General features: G+C 31.4%; 4 protein-coding genes across 4 annotated transcripts; 2 read left to right on the forward strand and 2 right to left on the reverse strand.

Moving 5' to 3' along the window:
• LOC104757531 lies at positions 490–1,973 on the reverse strand. The gene is made up of 5 exons (XM_010480281.2): positions 1,807–1,973; positions 1,437–1,704; positions 1,236–1,347; positions 812–1,107; positions 490–703 (listed from the first exon to the last, which is right to left on the reverse strand). Exons 1-4 carry the CDS (start codon positions 1,942–1,944, stop codon positions 969–971), a joined length of 657 nt encoding a protein of 218 aa, XP_010478583.1. The 5' UTR covers positions 1,945–1,973; the 3' UTR covers positions 490–703; positions 812–968.
• Positions 3,305–5,718, reverse strand: LOC109129911 (replication protein A 70 kDa DNA-binding subunit D-like). Its single transcript, XM_019238950.1, has 10 exons — positions 5,569–5,718; positions 5,228–5,492; positions 5,053–5,149; positions 4,810–4,934; positions 4,646–4,730; positions 4,432–4,564; positions 4,158–4,351; positions 3,935–4,058; positions 3,599–3,808; positions 3,305–3,508 (listed from the first exon to the last, which is right to left on the reverse strand). Exons 1-10 carry the CDS (start codon positions 5,716–5,718, stop codon positions 3,305–3,307), a joined length of 1,587 nt encoding a protein of 528 aa, XP_019094495.1.
• On the forward strand, positions 8,021–8,644 carry LOC104759594 (primary amine oxidase-like). Its single transcript, XM_010482506.1, has 2 exons — positions 8,021–8,416; positions 8,546–8,644. Exons 1-2 carry the CDS (start codon positions 8,021–8,023, stop codon positions 8,642–8,644), a joined length of 495 nt encoding a protein of 164 aa, XP_010480808.1.
• On the forward strand, positions 11,054–12,719 carry LOC104759595 (primary amine oxidase-like). Its single transcript, XM_010482507.2, has 3 exons — positions 11,054–11,087; positions 11,600–12,151; positions 12,512–12,719. Exons 2-3 carry the CDS (start codon positions 11,808–11,810, stop codon positions 12,717–12,719), a joined length of 552 nt encoding a protein of 183 aa, XP_010480809.1. The 5' UTR covers positions 11,054–11,087; positions 11,600–11,807.

The raw sequence follows: 21,599 nt of genomic DNA on the forward strand, positions 1-21,599 counted from the left end.
GTCAAATTTTTAAAGAATCAAAGCAAAGACTTTGAAAGGCTGACATTTTCATTTTTTGGACCTTTTAAGCTCCATGCATTGGTTCACTTTCTACTAAAATTATCCTAAATTTATTAAAAAATTGACTACTATTTTGTTTTGGGTTAAAGTTATAATGAAGTTTTAGCATCGATTCCTTAGCAATTAACACAAAAAATGAGTATAGTCTAGGCTTAAAATTAAACCAAAAGAATATGTCCACAATGCATCGACGAAATTATAAACTCAATGTTTTGGCGTTGTTAAATAAATCCCTACTATTAAAATGACATCTATTATGTATATGTGTATAAACAAATTCATAAAATATGTCATTGTTATCTATGACCATATTATTTTATCTAATTAGAAAATAAAAGGAGATATTATTATAGTATATATATAAAATTGATCATAATAAAATAATAAGATTAAAACTTAAAACAACCGATTTTTTAAAATAACATGACATGGAAAGATGGTAATTTATTAAATAAGAAAAGTCCTGAGAGTTTGAAAAAAAAAAAAGGAAAGCAAGATGAGACAAAATGTCTCTTATTTGACAGAGAAAATAAAGCCAAACTACAAAACAACGATCAGGAAAGTCGACGACTTCATCATATACTCCCTTGAAGCTCTCCCTTAATAGATAAAGTCATCATCACTGTCGAGGTTAAAGGAGATCCTGAAAAATATCATAATAATATATCATGAAAATGACATATTGTAATAATAAATAAATGAGATATGAAAGTATGTATGTAAACAACAAATTATGAATTTTAAACGTTACCTGTTTCTGAAATCAGTTACTTCAGTATATGGAGGATCAAAGCAAATAGTAGACACTCCAGGAACACTCAAAAGTTCGATGTCTTGACCTATTGTGAAGAATTCAAATTTTTAAAATTAATGATTACATAACAGCTCGTTCTATATAATAAAAGTCATTAGCTTGTAGCTCCATGAGCAAACTTTGCCCTCCAGAAACGTAGGACGCCTATGATAGAACTCGTATAAGAAGGACTCCAATAACGTTGAAAGTAGTCGGCATGTTCATCATAAGCAGTACAGTGAATGACTTCATGACTACAGGAAAAAAAAGTTAGAATTAGTTGTATCTAGTAAATATGGAAAAAGATAATTAAAAAAATGGTTTTGATAGTTGGTTTGGTTCCGAATTGCATGAGATAATTATTTCTTGTTGTCCTTATTACTTTTGGTCTTTAAGGTCGAAACGCAAAAGTCGGGCCCTTTCCTCATATTGAACAGCTCTTGGATCATCGACATAGATCAATGGTTGGACATTGATTACACGTCCCATGATATCTATAAAAAATACGAATGTTTATATTAAATATCATAAATTTAAAATTATAGTAAGATAAACACATAAATAATTAGATTCAAAAAAATACCTAAGCAGCGATTAGTTATGGCATGATAACTATCATATAGTCTATCAAAAGACACATAATCAATGAAATGATTGTTAGAACGTGGTTCAGTATCTTCCACAATGGTATCTTCCCTAAACACGATCCGATAGTAACTTTCAGTAATACGGATAGGTCTGCTGCAGTTTATGACGTCAAAAGCAGAAAAAACTTTCCATGCATCTTCTTGGATGTCAGACTTGAAAATTTCAAAAAGACCTTTCGGTATAGTTACTACTATTTTGGTCCCCTGAAAATTGAGAAGAAAAAAACAAAGTCATATATATATATATATATATATATATATATTTAATTAGATTCAAAATCAATGATAAAAAGTTGCAAAACTTACGAAGACATCACATACAACCAACTCGAGAGAGTCTTCCCCATCATCTGTTTTACGCCACATCCTAAGGATCTTCACACAGACGTTCCACTTGAGATCATTGGACGGATATATGGTGGTTAATCTGCTAAAATTAGCCATATTCGTGAAGAGAAGATATTGTGGTGAAATAAGAAGTGGTTTAGGTTAATGAAAAGTGACTTCACATATGGTTTGTATTTATAGATAAAATTTATTCTTTTAGATTTTTTTTCATTTATTTTTAAATTCAATGAGTTGTCAAATCTGCATGTTTTTGTGTTAAAAAAATAGTAAAAACCAAGTGTTTATATTCAGAGTTTTTACATATATTCATTGTACATATCGCCATTTTTGAAAACATATGGAAAGTTAAGATTTTGTATTAATAGTTGGTTGACCAGATTAAGATGAATCAACTAATTCGGTATAAATAGTATATTTATTTGATTGATATATATATTGTATAGGAAGATAATATTTGAATTTAGTAATTACGGTACAAAAGATCTTACACTTTGTGGTTACTACCTAAAATATTATGTTAGGTATAATTATTTACTATATTCTTGATATTTTTAAGTTGTAGCAGATTCCCTAAGATATAGTTGTAATCATATCTATTACAGATTGTATAATTATATTACTTGATAATATACAGAATTATTTTATTATAAAGTGTAGATTCGGTTTAAAATTATTTGTCTAGTTACAGATAAGGACAAATGAACAATCTGAAACTGAACTAAATTGATAGGATTTGGTTCTACATAATAAAAAATGAGATATATTAGGATATCTAAACTGAACATAGATTGACTTGTCGAATCAATTTTATTAAAGTTATAAAGCAGGAAAAAAACAAATTAATAGATTTGAGAGGTGTGAAATGTCACGTAAGAAACTGAAGCTCTCTTTTCTATATGATACAGTTTTTGGTGCTAAATTTTGCATGTGATGGTATCTATGTCTCAAAATTTGTGATGTGTGAAACTGTTTGTGCATGCATGAGAAAAGTTTTGACATGACAATTGAGTACGAATATATATGTTGATGTGTTCGTATATGTGTTATTCAAATAGAGATCACATCTTACAATTGTTTCACATGCAAAAATGTGTACTCATATTTAGAATAAAAGATATAGTATAATTTAGTTCTTTCAGCTTTATTCAATAAACTAATCATAAAAAAAGTATGAGAAGTTAAGATTTTATAACAACCATGTTACAAAAACTGAAAGTTAGAGAATGTATAAGTATAAAAAATATAAGCAAAATCACATAACAAATATAAAATGTATTAAAGTGGATAGATAAGAAACAAAGGAATAATAAGAAATTAAATTGAAACCAAGCAGAATATTAAAAAACAATAACACCAATAGTCTCACAAAAAACTCATGAAAATGAAAACCATAACCAAAACCAAAGTAGAAATTTAAAAGTCTCAAAGTGGATAGATAGTAAAACTCAAAAGAAAATTAACTGAACAAACTGTTAAGTTCCTTAGAAACACCAGCAGCAGTAGCATCTTCCACTTTTTGTCCAGAGCAATGTTTTTTTGAGGTAGATGATTGGTCATCTCCTTCGACCATGTTTGATGAACCTCTTTTTGATGATGGAGTGGAAGATGTTGAAGCATCCACATCTGATGGTTCACTCCCATCAGTAATCATTGAAGAACCCTATAAGTATAGTAAACATTAAATATACGAATTCAAAACCTTATATAAATCTTCACCATACAATTATATAAACTATTAAAAAATTAATACCTGACCACCAGACAACATTGAAGACGGATTTATATAAGTGTCTGAAGGGAGAATCTCAAAATCAGAATTCAATCCTTTGGAGCACAAAGCAGCGACATTGTAAATGGTGGAGCTCCCTCTAATATTTTTCAACTCGATAGAAAGGAGAAACTCGAATGTTTTCCCTTCTAATGATAAAACCTCCAGAGGAATAGCTTCAGGATCCTCCAGCTATTGTTTATAATGCAATGGTTTAACAAAGTCAAAATTATCAAATAGAAAATTGTTTTGAAATATAATGCGGCTAAGATGAATGATATGATACAAAGATATAATACGGAAAAGATGAATAATTACCAAATCGTATCTATTGTTAAGGAGTTCTGAGGATTGCATTCCAACCATATCAGCAGCGAAGCTATCAAACACCATACATTTAGCTTCTCCAGTTTTGTCTTTGATTTTAAGATAAATCCAGAACCTAAAAATAAATTTTAAAAATTTTAAGGTTTTGATTATCATAGAAGTATATAAGGAACTACTTTATTAACCTTCAATCAAATACGTATAAGTAACTTACTTGGTTGTGACGTTTTTTACAAACTGACAGCAAACCTCACAAGAGAACTTTGGTGCTGGTTTATGATTCTCATCTTCCATCTTAATGCCTTGCTCGGCGATGGTCTTTTTGTTGCATTTCTTACACGCAATGTAGGCCCAACAGTAGTCTCTATCGACTTCAATTACTGTACAGGTAGTGCGACACATCCCAACCTATAAAGTTTAATTTCTATGTATTATTACCTAAATTTATAATAAAACAATGGATAATAGATATTTTTAGAGAAAAATACCTCAAATGCATGCAGGACTTCTTCGATAGTTTTAATAGGGTATTCTTCTAATTCTTCCTTTTTAGGTTTTGCCCAAAACACTTTCTTTTGCAATGAATCCATGATCGTCAGTTGCAAGCCATCATTGGAAAGACTAATATTCGAGTTATCACATTATTATATGTGTTGATAAAAAGAACAGTCTATATTATCGGCAACAAATATATAAACTCACAGTTTTCTTAGATCTTCAGCTTCAGTAATTTCTGGATTGATTATAACTTGAGAACAGTCCCAGTGATTTTGAACACTCCAAGCATCTATATTAATTGTTATTCAAACTAATTTTATAAAAAAATTTAAGAAAGTTAATATGTAGTATAATGAGAAAAAACTTACCATTGTACTGATTAACTTTAGCAAACCTTAGTAAGCAGAAAACAATACCATCGGTAGACTCGTGACAAGCTTTACTAAACATGTGAGCGCAGGTACCCCAAAGAGTACACAAAACACGTGTATCCCTATAAGAATAGTAATATTAAAAAATGAATAGAAGATTATTTGCTATATTTGTCAGCTGACCTTTTTTTCTTTTTTTTTTCTGACCAAGCATTGAAAAATATTTAGTTTAAAACATACTCAGAATTTCTCAAGTGGAAGTCGATTTTGGTAGTTGGTTTGTTTGTTGTAGTTATTTCTTTAATTTCACCACAGTCGACAACTTGACCAAAAAAATCTGAGAGAAATCAAATTGAATATATTAGAAAAACAAAAATAAGATATATTATTATTAAATGTAATATAATAAACATACCGAATAAAACATTTTCAGCTTGCTTCCCAGTGAGCACAGCATCATAAGATGCAAATGAAAAAAACATATCATCAGATATGTTATCAGAAGGGTTCACACTTGTCCTGGATGTAAAGACAATCTTCCATTTCAGTTCAGATAGCTTGACTGACCCATAAGTAGGAGATAGATTAAAAGTGGAAATTAGATTCCAATTTCCTTGTTTGAGTTTTCGCTGGAAGTTCATTATCTGATCCTTCTTCACTGTAGCTGCTATCTTATCACCCTACAAAATATTTATAAAATACTATTAGAAGTAGTATAATTACATATATATAAGAATATGCAAAATGATAACTAACCGTCGAATCTACTAAAAACATTTCGATTGTTTCTCCAACTTTGGTGTGGTATTGTCTCCAGAGATGCAAAATCTTGACATCTATAAGCCAGTTGGTTCGATAAGGCCTGAGGGACTTCAGAGGAGTAATGGGGAGAGGTGATGCTAACATTTTGGCTTGTTGTGTGTTTGTTGCTATGTATTAACATGGTAACACAACTACTTATAATAACGTTCAGAATGATTAATCAAATATTTTCATCGATAATTACGGTGATTTTAGATAGAATTTCATTAAAATCATACTAACAGATTGTAAGGTATATTCCATAACCATATTCGGTTACAATAAATTATATTTATATTTATTGCGATAATTTGATAGAAAAGAAATATGTATGGATACTAAATATTTTATTTGTATTTATTGATTTAGATACGTAAAAAATATGGTTAGTGAGTAAATATAGCTTCCAAATATTTACTGCTTAATTAGCGTATCTTTGATTTTATTGTTCAGTTAAATTAGCGTATATTGGCTTCCAAATCTTCTAATATTTAATCGTGATATTATACGGTAGTAGTATACGCAAAATTAGCCCAAATACCTTCAGTTTTTTACGGAAAACAATCAATTAATAGCATATTCGATTATTTCACGGTGAGGATGAAAGCATAAAATCTTAAAAAGATTTTCCTTGACCTCATCGACGATAACAATATTCGATTACCATAATTTGGGGTAAATTTTAATGACGATGAAAAATCTTGACTCTTGTATAATCTATTTGATAATATATTTACTTTGTTTCGTTTTTGTTTTTGGAAAAATTTATGGAATGACAAAAATAATTTTGGTCATATATTGATTTAGAGACATAACAAATATGGTTTTATTTTTATCAAACTAACATATATTTACAGCTTATTAGAAACGACCAGTAGACACATATTAGATACGTAAATTAAACTTTTATAAGATGGGCTGCATGATCCTTTTGTTGGCATTTTACGTTCAGGTTAAAATTGTTTAGGTTAAAATTGTAGTTCAGGTTTAATATTCTTAATTTTCCTACTATTAACAATCATTTCATTGTTTGATAAAAAAAGACTAAAATGCTCAGTGACGTTTAGATAAATATAATTAAATCTTATTATAACTTGAACATGATAACGAAACAGAGGAAATAGAAAATAAATTGAAACGATACGAAAATTTTAAAAAACAATGACAGAAATAGTTCAATCTTGTATTAATCCTCTTGCCAAACATGCTTCCTTGTATGATGGATATACAACTCCACCATAAGTCCTCAAATCTTCGTCACTTGTTGGTCCTTTAAGAAAACGGAAAAGAAGTTTAATGGATAAATTTCCATTAAACTTACTTGAAATAGAAGTAGTTCTTCGACTGTTGACTCTTCTCTTCCTCCTTTGAAAGCATTTTCCTGTAGGATCCCAAATGTAAAACGCAGGTAGCTCCTCAAAAGTGAGTTGTCTTGCAACTTCACAATTAAGGTTTAAATCGAACCAAGCCGTTAGCATAGGATTTTCCATATTTTTTTTCGTTTCCGGCGTACTCATTTTTATTTTGATATTTTGTTCTGTGTATAGGATGTTTGGGCTGAATGTGATAAGGATGAAGTAAGCTAATTATATAGGTGGTGAAAATTAGGGTTTTTGAAATTGTAATGTAAGTTGGGCCAATTGATCCATTAGATGTGGTTTATAAGTTGGGCCAATTGATCCATTAGATGCCTTCGTACAAAAAGGAAAAACATAAACGGTTCGGATGTATCATTGAACGGTCATGATTAAATGAAAGGATCCGGAATAATGTAACCGGGTTAAAAGGATCCGCGTCTTTATCCGTTTGCATGGAGTTGGAAATTTCCTTTGTACCCTTTTAAAAAATCGAAAATTTGGTCATAATTGCAATGGCATTCTATTGTAAATTCTTACAAAATTAAAGTTTTTTTCAGGCAATGTTTTACGATTAATAGTAGGGATATATATATATATATTTTTTTTCTACTCAAATTCTCTGATTTCGAGATAATGGCAATTAGTTGCTGTTGGTCATATTCAGATTTGCAGAATTTCTTTTTCGAATTTAATATGAAATATCAAACGACAGAATAGATTTTATGCAGATTTAAGTTCAAGTTAGATGTAAAAGTAAAGAATTTATACATACTGGAGTACTTTTTTTTTTTTTTAAATTATATCATTGATAAGCGATCAATTATGGAGTATGTGGAATTGTACAATACGGTAAACCCCAATGTTTTCAGATCTAACATGCATTTGCAGTCGATAGGGTAAATCCGCTGACCTCAATCACTAATCTGGTTCAAGTTTATTGCTAAAATTAATCTGCTAATTATAAATCTGGAAAAAATTTCAAAATCCCGGTAAAAATTCCGAATTTAAAAAGTGCACATAATTTTTTTTTTAACTGATATTTTGATGTGATGGTGAATAGATGGGCAAATTGGGAATTTCACATGTCATTCAACGTTAGAGCTGGTCTTGTCATATCTCTTGCATCCATTTTCGACATGGACGTGAACAAGTACCGGCAAGTCCTATACAAAGGCCATTTGTCAGAGATTTTCGTCCCTTACATGGACCCACATGATGACTGGTACTTCATCAGTTACCTAGACTGTGGTGAATTTGGTTGCGGCCAATCTGCCGTGTCCCTTGAGCCATATACCGATTGTCCCCCAAATGCTGCTTTCATGGACGGCATCTTTGCGGGCCAGGATGGAACTCCTACAAAAGTATCAAATGTTATGTGCATTTTCGAAAAATATGCCGGAGATATTATGTGGCGACATACCGAATCTGAAGTACCCGGCATGAAAGTACGTAATAAATTATAATATCTTATCATGAAATCTATCTTCGTATATACCATATTTATAGTTTTTTTTTAACAAAAAAACAATATATATATATATATATATATATATTCACACAAATTTTTGTTGCAGATCACAGAGGTTAGACCAGATGTAAGTCTTGTGGCCCGGATGGTGACGACAGTGGGAAACTACGACAACATCATTGAGTACGACACTACAAGAAAATAGTGTTATAGCAACGATATTTTTGCAATGATCGTATTTGTTAAGAATTTGTAACATTTTTTGCTATATATTTGCAATGATGAATGCACGTAACAATTTTATTACAAATTTATTGCAAAATAGCGACAAAACTATCTGTTGCATTTTTTCATTACAAATTAGCAACATTATTGCGATATACAAAAATGTCTTACAAATTTTGCAAGAAATATTCAACGGTTATGAGTTGTGGCTATATTGCAAGAAAATTTAGTAAAATATGTTGCAAGATATGTTGCAAGAAAATTTAGTAAATTTACACATTTGTTACTGTATTTACAACAATTTATAACTCTTTTGCAACATTTTTTCTATTAAACTATCTTAATATATATCATCTTTATAACTCAATTACTAGTTAAAAAATATATTATATCTATAATATTTCTAATGTTTTGTAAATTTATTAACGTCTGATATATGTTTTTTATATAAAATATGATAATTCCATCTTTTATTAGTTTGATCATGTTTTACATTGAGAAATAGAAGAAAATTAAATAAATAACCCAACAGAAACTTGGAAAAATAAAAAAGATAATAAAGCATGGGTAAATAAACCATCAACATATCCAACACCAAAGCTTTTCCAGTTTTCTTGTTGAGATCAAACTCTCTAATTTATCTTGTTCATCATATGACTTGTTTAAATCAAACTTGTGGGCAACATATAATTTTATCATGTAAACATCCCTTGAGTATTCACCTTTTTTGATAAATTTTTCATGTTTTCTTCTTGCTTTATTTTAGTTTAGAAAAAAGGATAAGAAAAAACAAAAGAAATCGTTAGAGTGTTTTATAGAATAGTTTGTTTTGATACAAGACTAAAATCTAGGGAAATCCTTTTTTATGATATGATAGAAATATCAAAACAAAGATCTCCATATCATAGCAATATTTGTCCTTCCTGCCACCGTATGCCACTTCCTTTTTTTTTTTAATTTTTCAACTCATATGAAAATAATTTGGATAACTACCCAACTCCCATATTTACGTTCAATAAACAATTTTTCAGCTTCTTCCCGCTTGTTACCTCCTTTTATTTTCAATAATACTTGAAAGATTTTGATAAATCCACTATTATTTAGTATCAAAGATTTTATTTTATTCTCTACTTATATATAGTTAAAATGACGTAGTTTATCAAATACAACACATTAGCACTCACGACTTCTTCTCCAAACTAAACACACTTCTCCATTGATCCATTATATTTTTGGTATAATATTTTATTAGCTATTAGCTTTTCTCGTGAAGTAGTATAACATCTCATTAACTAGACAGATGCTTTTTGTGGTAGAAACTAGTTGGATTTTGTTTTATATCATATATCCAATTTTTTTTATATTTGCCCCATCGATTTTTTTTTTGAGGTATAGTTCTGTGTTTCTCTTTCACATAATTAGCTTTTGGTTTGTTTTACTTTTGTTTTTGTTCGGTATGTATAAATTGTCATTAATTTTTTTTGTCTCACAAACACTTTTTTTTATCATATATTATAGATTGTGAAGGCAACAAACGGTGGTGTGTTTGGACTAGGTTCTCCTCTCAGAGAACTCTCAGTCAACGGTGGAGTGTCAGTCACTTTTGAAAATCATGTGGAAAATAATGAGGCTCGGAGATTTATAAAGAGAATGCAATTGAGAGAGAGGCTCAACAAGCTTGAAGGATTAGAGAAAATGTTTGACATGTTGTTTTCCATCCATCCTCTACTGTTGTGAACAACTATGTTTCTTCGATGTTTTAGTTATGAGTTTTTATTCTGAACTTGGTTCTTATTTATGGTTAGTTTTTTCCTATTATTTTTTATCCATAATATATATTAATAGAAGAAAGTATTAAATAAACAATTATAATTTTACTAAATCATGTGCCAAACAAAAAATAGAAAATATTGTGATTCAAAAATATAGAAAAATATTTGTAACATTTTTTGCTTTATATTTTACGTAGCATTTATTTACGATAATATATAGTTGCATTAGAATGTCGTGATTATACCATTAATTTGCTGCATAAATATTATTGCATTTATACAACACATATATCAATATATTACTTAGTTACAAATTTGTAATAATATTTTCTACACTTTTATGTGGCAATAATTTGTAACAAATGAAAGTTGCAAACGTATGTTACAATTATACGACAAATTTACTACAAAAGTAATGTTGCATTAATACGACAATATAGCAATGAGTCTATTTATTGCAAATTTTGCAACATATATGCAACAAATACCAATTTGCAACGCTCATATAGCAACAATAGAAAAAGTGTCTCAGTTTTATTGCATTTTCAAATTTGCAACAAGATATGGAGTTATTGCAACAAATTTTAGCATAGCAGTAACACTATTTTCTTGTAGTGCGAGTTCAAACCTAGCGGTTCCATCAAAATGGGGGTAATGTTTTTCAAAAACTTTTCCCAGCTTTATATACGCATTTTAATTTGTATACTGATTTAGGAGCTTAGTTGTTTATAATTTCCATATTCGGCTACGGCTAGCTCTCTTTGTACATTAAATATGCTTACATAGTTACATTTAAAAGAAATACAATATTTTGGTCTAGTTATGAAACATTAGTTGAAAATTCTAAATGTAAATACGACCGCAACACTTTTATCATAAATAAAAAAGACTGCAAACCGAAAAGTAACAATATATATATATATATATACATATATATATATATATATATATATTTTACACTATATCTGTATTCAACATAAAATTATAAATATTTAACCTTAAACACCAAATAAAGGTAAGAAAAAAAATTACATTTCAACTCTAGCATGAATAAACAATAAGATTTAACTATGCATGTAATAAGATCGATATTCCCAAATTTGTTTTTTTATTGTTAATTACCACTCTAATTTGTTTTAGTGTTACCACTTTAATGTGCATAGGTTGGTTTAACCGGTGTTTTAGAAGTTAAACCCGTGGAATATGTTCACACATCAGAGATCAAAGAAGACGACATCTACGGGACAATTGTTGCTGACAACACCGTTGGAGTAAACCACGATCACTACGTAACATTCCGTCTTGATCTTGATATCGATGGTACGGATAATTCATTTGTTCGTACTGAACTTGTGACCAAGAGGACTCCAAATGGCAAAATCTGTGAACACACCGAGAAAAAGCTATTGGACAACAAAACGAAACACAGCAAAAACCGAGACAGAGGCTCGGGTGAAGCTTGGGCTGAAACCGGAGGAGTTGGTGGTGGTTAACCCTACTAAAACAACTAAGCATGGCAATGAGGTTGGATACCGTCTGATTCCTAGGCCGGCTACAAGCTCACTTCTTGCCCAAGATGACTACCCACAGATTCGAGCAGCATTCACCAACTATAACGTGTGGATCACGCCGTATAACAGATCGGAGGTTTGGACTAGTGGTTCGTATGCTGATCGGAGCCAAGGTGACGACGCGTTAGCTGTATGGTGTAAAAGGTACTTTACCTCTATAACTATTTGATTCTTTTTACATACGTAGCAATTAGTTTGCTTCCTTCTTCATGAGAATTTTGTATAGGTACATATCTTTGAATAATTGAATTACTTGACGTAAGATAATATAAACCTATTTTACAAAGAATTTTAGGGGATTACTGCAAGTAAACGTATATATACATAGATTTATCTCAATTTTATGGTGCCAAATGTACTCTACCTCTATTAAAAACGTAAACACCTGAAATGCTTTGAACAATATTTTTTTTTTTATGAATATAACAGTTATATGTAAAAATTTTGTACTTTATGATTATTTTTTTGTTGGATTAATTAAAATTATGCAAATGAATGTAACAGGAATAGAAAAATAGAGAAGAAAGATATAGTGATGTGGTACACCGTTGGATTCCACCATGTCCCATGCCAAGAAGATTTTCCGACAATGCCTACTATGTCTGGCGGCTTTGAACTTCGGCCAACAAACTTTTTCGAGCAAAATCCTGTCCTCAAGACTAAACCTATGAACCTCACCAACGTGCCAAAGTGTACTCCAAAGAACAATTAATTACCAGCTCATCACATAATGAATGCAATTCATGATTTTATATATATGAGGAATTGTTAAGAGATTCCAAAAGATAAATTATGTATTCGGGTGTATCCATATACATATGATAAGGACCCGCGGTACACCGCACGCAAATTATTTATAATTAAAATATTAAAATTATAAATTGTATTTGTTGGTTAATTATATTATAATTATATAATAATTGTTAAATAAACCATATAATACTACAATATAATTTATTTTTATATAATATTTATTTAAATTTAATTAGATATGTCTGTTCTTTGATACTGACAGTGTTAACAAAATAAGGAAATGATGTTTTACCCGTGTAACACCGAATTACTGATATTTTTTAATTTATATAAATATCGATAAAACCCGTCCTGCTATATAACTCCGTCCCAAGATATTTTAACTCACACTATATCATCTTAACTTTTAATATTTATTATGTATCTACGGTATAATATTTATCATATTTAACTTTTTAAAAGTTTTAAATATTTTTCATATTTAACCTTTTAAAAATCTTTAAAATAAAGAATAAAAGATTTAAAATCTTTAAAGTTTTAAATAAACTAAATAAAAGTTTTTAAAGTTTGAATGCCTGATAAATCAAGAGTCTAATCATTTGTATTCAGAATCATTTTGGCAATTGAGAATATTAGGGGTGGGCATTTTAACCGAACCGAACCAAACCGAACCGACCCAACCAAACCCAAACCGACCCAAACCAAACCCAAATATACATTCAAACATTTGATTCTATTTATCCTTAACCCGAACGGTTCGGTTCGGTTCGGTTTGAAACCGAACCGAACCGATAACCCAATGTGTTTTTTTTTAATTAATACTATTATAATTTGTAGATATGTAACACTAACCCACCGATTGCTTCCTCTCGCACATGTTTGATTTTTTTTTCTATAATTTTTCTAACAAATTAATTAATGTAGAATTAGGTTTAATGGTCTCTAACCTTATGTTCTAAAGTAAAAAACTCTACCGACGTCAAAGAAAATTCATATCGTCTGTTCCTCACTTCCTCTGTTCTGTGCCCTCTTAATCAACGTCATCGTCTCTATGGTCACAGTAAGAATTTTAACATAATCTTCTAAATCTAGCAATACAATTACGTCTATCTCAATATTAATTAAATGTTTTGTTTGTAGATGTCCAAAAGAAATACGACTAACAACAAAAGAAAAGAACCTGTTGGTTAATATGGTTGGTTTTTTTTAGGTTTTTCTTTTCATGATTTATTTGAATTACTCAACTGATAACTTGTTGTTTATTTTAGGATATCAAAAGACAATGAATTTATTTGTTAGTGTTACATTAATTATTTTTTTTGAACCAAACTAAAACCGATCCGACCCAAACCGAACCGAACACAAACCAAACCAAACTAGCTTTGGTTGAGTTTGGTTAGAGTTTTATGAAAACCGAATGAACCGAACCGAACTGAACCCAAACCAAACCCGAACTTTAACCGAAGTGCCCACCCCTAGAGAATATCATTAATGTCGTAGTTATTGCAATGTAATTTTCCGAAAATTTTGTCTACAAATTCATTTTCCGGAAATTTTGTCTAGATTATTAGCAAAAGAGTATATTTTCGCAGATCCTATGAAATTTTGGATATCGTTTTGTCTACAACCTAAATAAATGGAGGCCATTAAATTATGAATTATCAAGAGACCCATAAAATACTAAGAGGTCCATATAAAATTGCTAGAGGTCGACAGAATTAATTGCATTAGTAGCATTAATTGCTAAAACTTTCCTTATTAGTATTTTTGAGCAAAAACTGCTGCAAAAATACTAGTATAGATATGAATAAATAAAAGAAAGAAATTGATTTTTATACCAAGTTGGTGTAGTATATATGTGTGTTTAAAAATGTTGTTGTTGGTCTTGGCATTTTTGTGCCAAGAGTAAATTGATAGCTATGTGACCCCATATATTTCAACTCCATTTTTTTCTTTCTATATTACATGAAAAGGAGAGTACGTTAAGATTTGCCCCCACCTACATGTGTTTCACTTTAAGAAAAATACATTTAAGATTTTTAAAAAAGTAACAATAAAATGTTAAATATATACTCTGTTGATTTAGCTCATATGGTTAACCCGTCAGTTATGCCAATTTTGAAAATTTAAATCTACGTCGAGTTTTAACATTAAGACAATAAACTATTAAAAAAAACAACTAGGTCGCTAGATAACTATAGCGATTAGAGATACTTTAGTAAATGATGGTTTGGGATATGAGAAAGAACCGTAGTACCGTCAATGTAAGATGCATAGTTTATCAAGGATGGGGGATATTTCATATGGGCCTCAATCATATTCTTCTCTGCCTCAATTCCTGAAGTGAAGGAAAAACCAACTCAACCGCTCCTCTATCGCCGGTGGTTAATGTAGTTGTTCATGAGGTGTTGCGGCTAATCCTTGAGTACCTAGCCTTATAGTAAGGAAAAATCAGTGGAGGTTATGGAACAAGACCCAAGGAATGGGAGACCCAAATTTTTCTTTTTTTCATGTTCATATTTTTTTTGGTCTTGCCGCGTTCGTCTTGTGCCTTTCGGTTGAGTTTCAGAAGGCTAAGGTAAATGAATTCTCAAATGACTTGCTTATCAAGTCATCCTTTTTCTGTTCTAAGAACATGATTTCGGGTTAACTTTGCTAAAAGGTTGACGTTTTTTCTTCTAAGGGGAAAGATCTCTGGAATGGAGAACGTGTTTGTTGGGATACAAACAATGTCCCACATCGGAAGATTAAAAAATAACTTTTTTATATATAAGCTAAGACCAACTCTAATTAGTATGAGGTCTTTTTGTTTGGGAAGGAATCCAATAAAAAATCTGTGAGGGCTGAACCACTTAGGCCCTAAGCGGACAATATCATATTAATAGAGTAGTTGGTTTGGGCTTGGACAGCTCAACAATTGATATTAGAGCCTAGGTCGAAAAGTGAACCAAGGGGAGTGGGTGTGGGCTCTGTATTCGGTGTGGAAGGATCTCTCAAAAAGATGACATGATTAAAGGTGACTCAAGAATACTTCAGGAATAAAGGGGTACCGGAGCCTGGGTACCTGAGTTTCGCTGAAGGGGTGGCCAAAGGATCGTGGTACATGATTTGAGGGAAGGTTTGTTGGGATACAAACAATATCCCACATTGGAAGATTAGAAAATAATTTTTTAATATATAAGCCAAAACCAACTCTAATTAGTATGAAGCCTTTTGGGAAGGAGCCTAATAAGAAATCTGTGCGGGCTTCGCCACCTGGGCCCAAAGCGGACAATATCATACTAATAGGGAACTTGGCTTGGGCTTGGAAAGCTCAACATTGTAAAGTGACTTGAAATCTCTGAAGACGTATACAAAGATGTACAAGACTGTGTAAGGCGTACAAGGCTTTTACTGGGCTTTTGTAGAAACCGACTCAAGGCAACTTAGGGTTAGGTTTTGGAGGTGTAGGCGGCGCCGCTTGTAGGGTGTAATAGATTCTAGAAGATTCACAAGATCTTTTATTTCCTATTGTATCGGGTTTTTGAGGCATATATAAAGAGACTATGGGTTTGTAAAGTTGTTCATCAAATTAATAATATAAACCCTAGAGAAAGGGTATTCGCCTCAAGAACACTCTGTTTTTCTTTTCAAAGCTTTCTTATTCTGTTCATCCGAATTCACAACAGTGTTATTTACCCGAAAATCATGCTTTCGGGTTAGAACTGCTGCTTTGGTCTGTCTTTCCGTTGCTCAGATCGTTGTAAACGTTGTGGTCTGTAGAGGTTTCTTGAAAACGGACAAAACCGGAACTACACCGCTTTGTATAATTCTTCTCTTGTTTTCTTGGTAAGACGATGCTTATAACATCATAGTTTACCAACAAGAAACAAATATGTTGAAATATCTAGCATTTTAGTGATCCAGTTTTGTAGCCGTGTCATAATCATAAATTTGCAATTACGTAATTGTATAATACATAAATTAATTGCAGGGTCAATTTTGCGGTTGCGGTTACGTTGGTGCAAGCATGAATTCCTCAGGGGGGACCATATTTTTTTTTTTTTTTATGTTTTTATCGCCAGAATAATTTATACATCTATATATTTTTTTTTCAACAGCTTTGTTCATTAAATTTAAATAGAGTCTTCAGACCATCTTCAAACTCAGACCATCTCCAACTCATCTCCATTTTCATGTCCAAAATTGAGATATCTATATTTGTCTCTAAGACTTTTAATTCATTTCTCCATTTTAGAGTTGAACTTTTTTATTTGCAAATCAGTCCCTTAAATTTATATAAATTTATATTTTATATCTAAATACAGTTAAATATTATTATTTTATACTTAAACTTATAAATAATAATTTTAAAATTCAATAATTAACATATATTACATAGAAAATAGACAGTACAAACAAAAGTACAAAATAGCATTACTATCAATAAAATTTAAAATATATGATATGACTTAAACTGAAGATTAAACATCTTAATACAACAACAACTAATAATTAATGAATGTTGTGTAATGTAATATTGTTCAATAATAAATTTTAAATATAAATAACATGATAAAATTTTTCTTTTTTACTAAAAATAAAATAATTGGGTCCTCATAAAAGATGTTTACAAGGCAATCAGGAACATAATTAAGAATAAGATACAAAAGGAGAAAGATTATCCATAGCTTCTTTTACTAAACGATCTGGTCCACTAAAATTCCACGGATTCAAACTTTTGCTTCCATGCTGCAACTTCTCTTATCCAATTGTGAACTGTGAAGTTAAATTTATTTTTGTTGGACTTTCTTTTTCATCATTTTGCATGTGGGCTTTAAAATTTTAAATATATAAAATGGTAACTAAAATTATTATTATTATTATTATTTTTTTTTTATGTGCACAACTAAAATTATTTAATTAATGAAGTTATATAGTTAAATTTTAGTTTTTAATAACACTTACCATAAACAACGCTGTCAAGAAAAAAAGAAAAAAAAAAGTAATTTGTTTATATAATTTTAGGGCAGTAAAAAAGGTTGTTTATGAAAGTTGTTTTTTTCTCTTCTTAGAAACTGCTTAAAAAATTAGAAACTCTTCTATAAAGTTTTCATATGAATTTTTTACTACTACTACTATTACTTCTATTTTTGCAAAAAAAAAAAAGTAGAGTAATTTTTTTATTTGCTTTGGACATTAAAAACATCGAGTCGGCCCTGTGAACAGTGACTAGATACAGCAAAGGGTGACTAAGGGTGATGTGAGCACAGGACAGGAACCCGACCAAGACGCACCGAACGCGACCGAGACGCCTGACCAAGACGTACCGGACGCGACCAAGACCTTTGCTTCGAACGCGGCCAAGGCACCAGTAGTCCTCCCAGAAGCCACGACAAGGTCTAGAAGCTCCACCAAGTCCACCAAACAGAAGATCAACCTCTTTGTCCAAGCGTTCGTCCGAGACCAAGCCCTGATCAAAGAAGACCGTGAAGAAACAGTTCGCACGGCCTTCACCCTTACCCAAGGGTGAAGGCAACCAAGTCATTGTAAGCGAGGAATCATACTCTTTTTCCCTCACTCCGGGTTTTTCCCACGAGGTTTACCGGAGGAGGTTTTAACGAGGTGAGGAGCTTCAATGCACAACGTCTGAAGCCAAGCCGTTTCCCGCGCCAAGGCCAAAGACGGTTCTCTTTCTTTCCTTATGTTGTGCGTTTTAATTTGAACTCTAGAATCTTCCTTTTGAACGCTAAGAGTGTTTTGTGGCTAAGTTTGAATGTCAAAGGGAGCGACGTGTTCTATTTCAAAGAGAACACATCAAAGGACAAGTGTGCGGACCATTGCGAGTCCGCGTGTCCTTAAGCCTCTCTTAACCTAGCTATTTAAACCCTCTCTGAGCTTCTTGTAGACTTCAGACTTGAATGAAATAAAAACATTTCTCAAAGAGAGATTCTTTGACCTTGTCTCACTCCTTTCTTTAGATCAATACGGGATTGTTCTTTCGAGAGAACCCTAGCGACTCGAACCGGGTTCGTCGTCGTTAGCTTGACCGAATCGTGAGGCGAGCCATCTCTCACGTGTCGTCGTTCGTTCCATCATTGCTTCCATCTTCTCTAGCCGAACCGTTCATCGATTCGCTAGCCGTCCGTATCGCATCCGTTTGACCTGATCGCGGCCAAAAGCTCGATCTCTCAATCCACTCGTTTGTTTTCCTTCATCTTCCGTTTCCCTCGTTTGTTTTGAATCACCAAGCCTTGTCTGAGGAAAACCTCTCCTAGTTCGAACGGCCCGAAAGCGACATTTCTGTCTGTACCGCAACCGCGTCCTCTGCTCGCATCAAAGGGTCTGATTGGTTCAAACGCAGCGTTTGCAGTTGCGTCTGCAGGAGATTGTGGAAGCGGGCGATTGCGGTTTCAAGCGTTATTAAGCGTTTTGAATGATTAGTTTAGCGTTTTAAAATGGACTTTATTTGTTTTTTGAATAATTATTTTACTATTTTTTATGATTTTAAATTATAAATAATATTTAATAAAGTTTTCGGTGTTTTTAAACATTTATATAATTATATATTATATTTATTATGTTTTAACCGTTATTGCAACTGTTGGTCAACCAGTCGTAAAACTCTCGCAAAATTACTTTATATATTTGGTTTTTCACCCAAAATTTAATCAAGTAATGTGATAAATGATAAAACATATGCTTTAAATTATAAATCTTCTCTGCTAAATTTCACACACTAAATAAGTTCCTCACATTGAATTACGAGACCAAGATAAATTAATTATGAAAGAGGTGATGAGAAGGTTGGTGATTTGTTTTAATATTTTCACAAATAATCTTATTTTCTTAAACTTCTGATGAAATGTTATATTAATTTAGATTTTTTTGAGCTTTTTTGAATTTTTTTGCGATGTGACAATAATTTTACATCATGTTTTCCGGATTTTTGTTAATTGGAATCTTATTTTCTTGTAATTGTATATTTTTTAATCTCCTCAATCATATTTGTACTTCATTTTCTCTCATTCCTTAGTGGGCACAATAATTATGTTAAAGATATAAGAAAAAAATATTTTAGTATTTTTGATTTTGTTTTTTGTTTTTAAAAAAATATTCTAACCGAAATCGCCTGCAACCGCAAATGCTTGCGCGAAGCAGCTTTTAAAATTCAGTGGTTTCGAGCTGTTGGGAGCGATCGGGAACGATTGGAAACGGTTTGTATGTTTGGCACCAATCGCTAGCAACCGCTACCACCCGCAAACGCAGCATTTGCGGAAGATAGCGGGAGAACCAATCAACACCTTAAACCACGAGTGTTACCTTGTGAAGACGGTGTGTTCGCAGCGTCTGGCATTTTGTGCGTTACACCACTGGTCGTTATTCGCTGAGCGTTTGCGTCTCAAGCCAAGCCTTCAGTACAGGTTGAGACTCAAGATAAACGTCACACCCACAATGTGTAGTAGTTTTCTTTTCAACCCTCCCAAATTAATTAGAAAGCAAAGAAACTTGATCAAATTGATACTCATAGATATTATTTCATTTTTTATTGTGTAACCTTAAAAGTTCCAAAACTTTCTCATAATCTCTCTTCCAACTTGAGATCATTTCTAAATTAGTTTATTTCCTCATAGACCAAAATAGTTTAGAGTAGTGTAATCTAATCCCCATGAGATTAAATATTTTCACTAGATAGTTAGAGCCAAAAAATAAATAATATATATATATTAAAAAATTATTTTTACTTAAAGGAAAGAAAGTAAAAGATAAAAACTTACTTGTTGGATATTGTTACAAAAGACGAGAGGTTGTGTGAGAAAGAAAGAAAAAAATGTGATAATAATATATATTATTATACTTGTTTGGATATATTAAATATGTAGAAATTTAGATATATTCAAATATATGAAGATGAAGTTATTTTATACTCAACGACGAACACCATTATTTGCATTTAACATTCTAATTCGTATTTTACGTTAAAAAATTTATAACACATGCTATTTGATCAATAATATTGTTGGAAATGTGTTTTTTAAAAGATAATAATCAAACTACAGCTACTCATGTAGCGTTGAGAATCAGCGTTTAGAAAGAAAAACAGCGGTTTATCAAATTTTAAGGTCTGCCTAAACGTGTTTGGCGAGGATAGTGAGATAGCTAGAGAGAGATTGATGGTGATAGTGTTGCTAGTTGATGGAGATTGATAATCTAAGTCATTCTCAGAAAACTTATTCAACGTAAACACGACATCACTCCACACCACACACTCTTTGTGTTTGCGAAACGACTTCGTTAGGCCAGTATTTCAGAAACCCATCTCAGTGTAGTACTGTGGACAAAAGATCAACGGTTAGTAATGGTTTCTTGGTCCATAAGCAACCTAGCCATTTATATATGCAACTAGATCATAACAAATCCACAAATCTTTAATTAAACATAGATAACCAATAAGTGTCTTCATCAACGCTAGAGATGTTAATCTGAAATTTTAGAGACATTTTCACTCAAATTAAGGATTAAATCTCTAAATTCGAACACCAACATCTTAAGAACTAACATCTAGTAAAGAACCAATTCTGTAATGTCTATGTTATGTATTTTCTCAACATTTTGGTGGATGGATCATATATGTATCTTTTGTGTATGATATAATATGACTCGTAAAATCATTTGTACACCAATCCTGGTAAAAGCATATGCATTTCAATAACTCCATTTGTTCTACCCCTAGGGTTCAAGATCGATGGACATAAGGTCAAAATGGTTAGCTACTATTTTTAAAAAATGAAAAAAAAATACTTATGTATAGTACTCACATATTTTGTGAAAGAACTTCTATGTTTAGGACAACAAATCC

Source organism: Camelina sativa, chromosome 17 (genome assembly GCF_000633955.1).
Source record: "Camelina sativa cultivar DH55 chromosome 17, Cs, whole genome shotgun sequence".
Taxonomy (NCBI): Eukaryota; Viridiplantae; Streptophyta; class Magnoliopsida; order Brassicales; family Brassicaceae; genus Camelina; species Camelina sativa.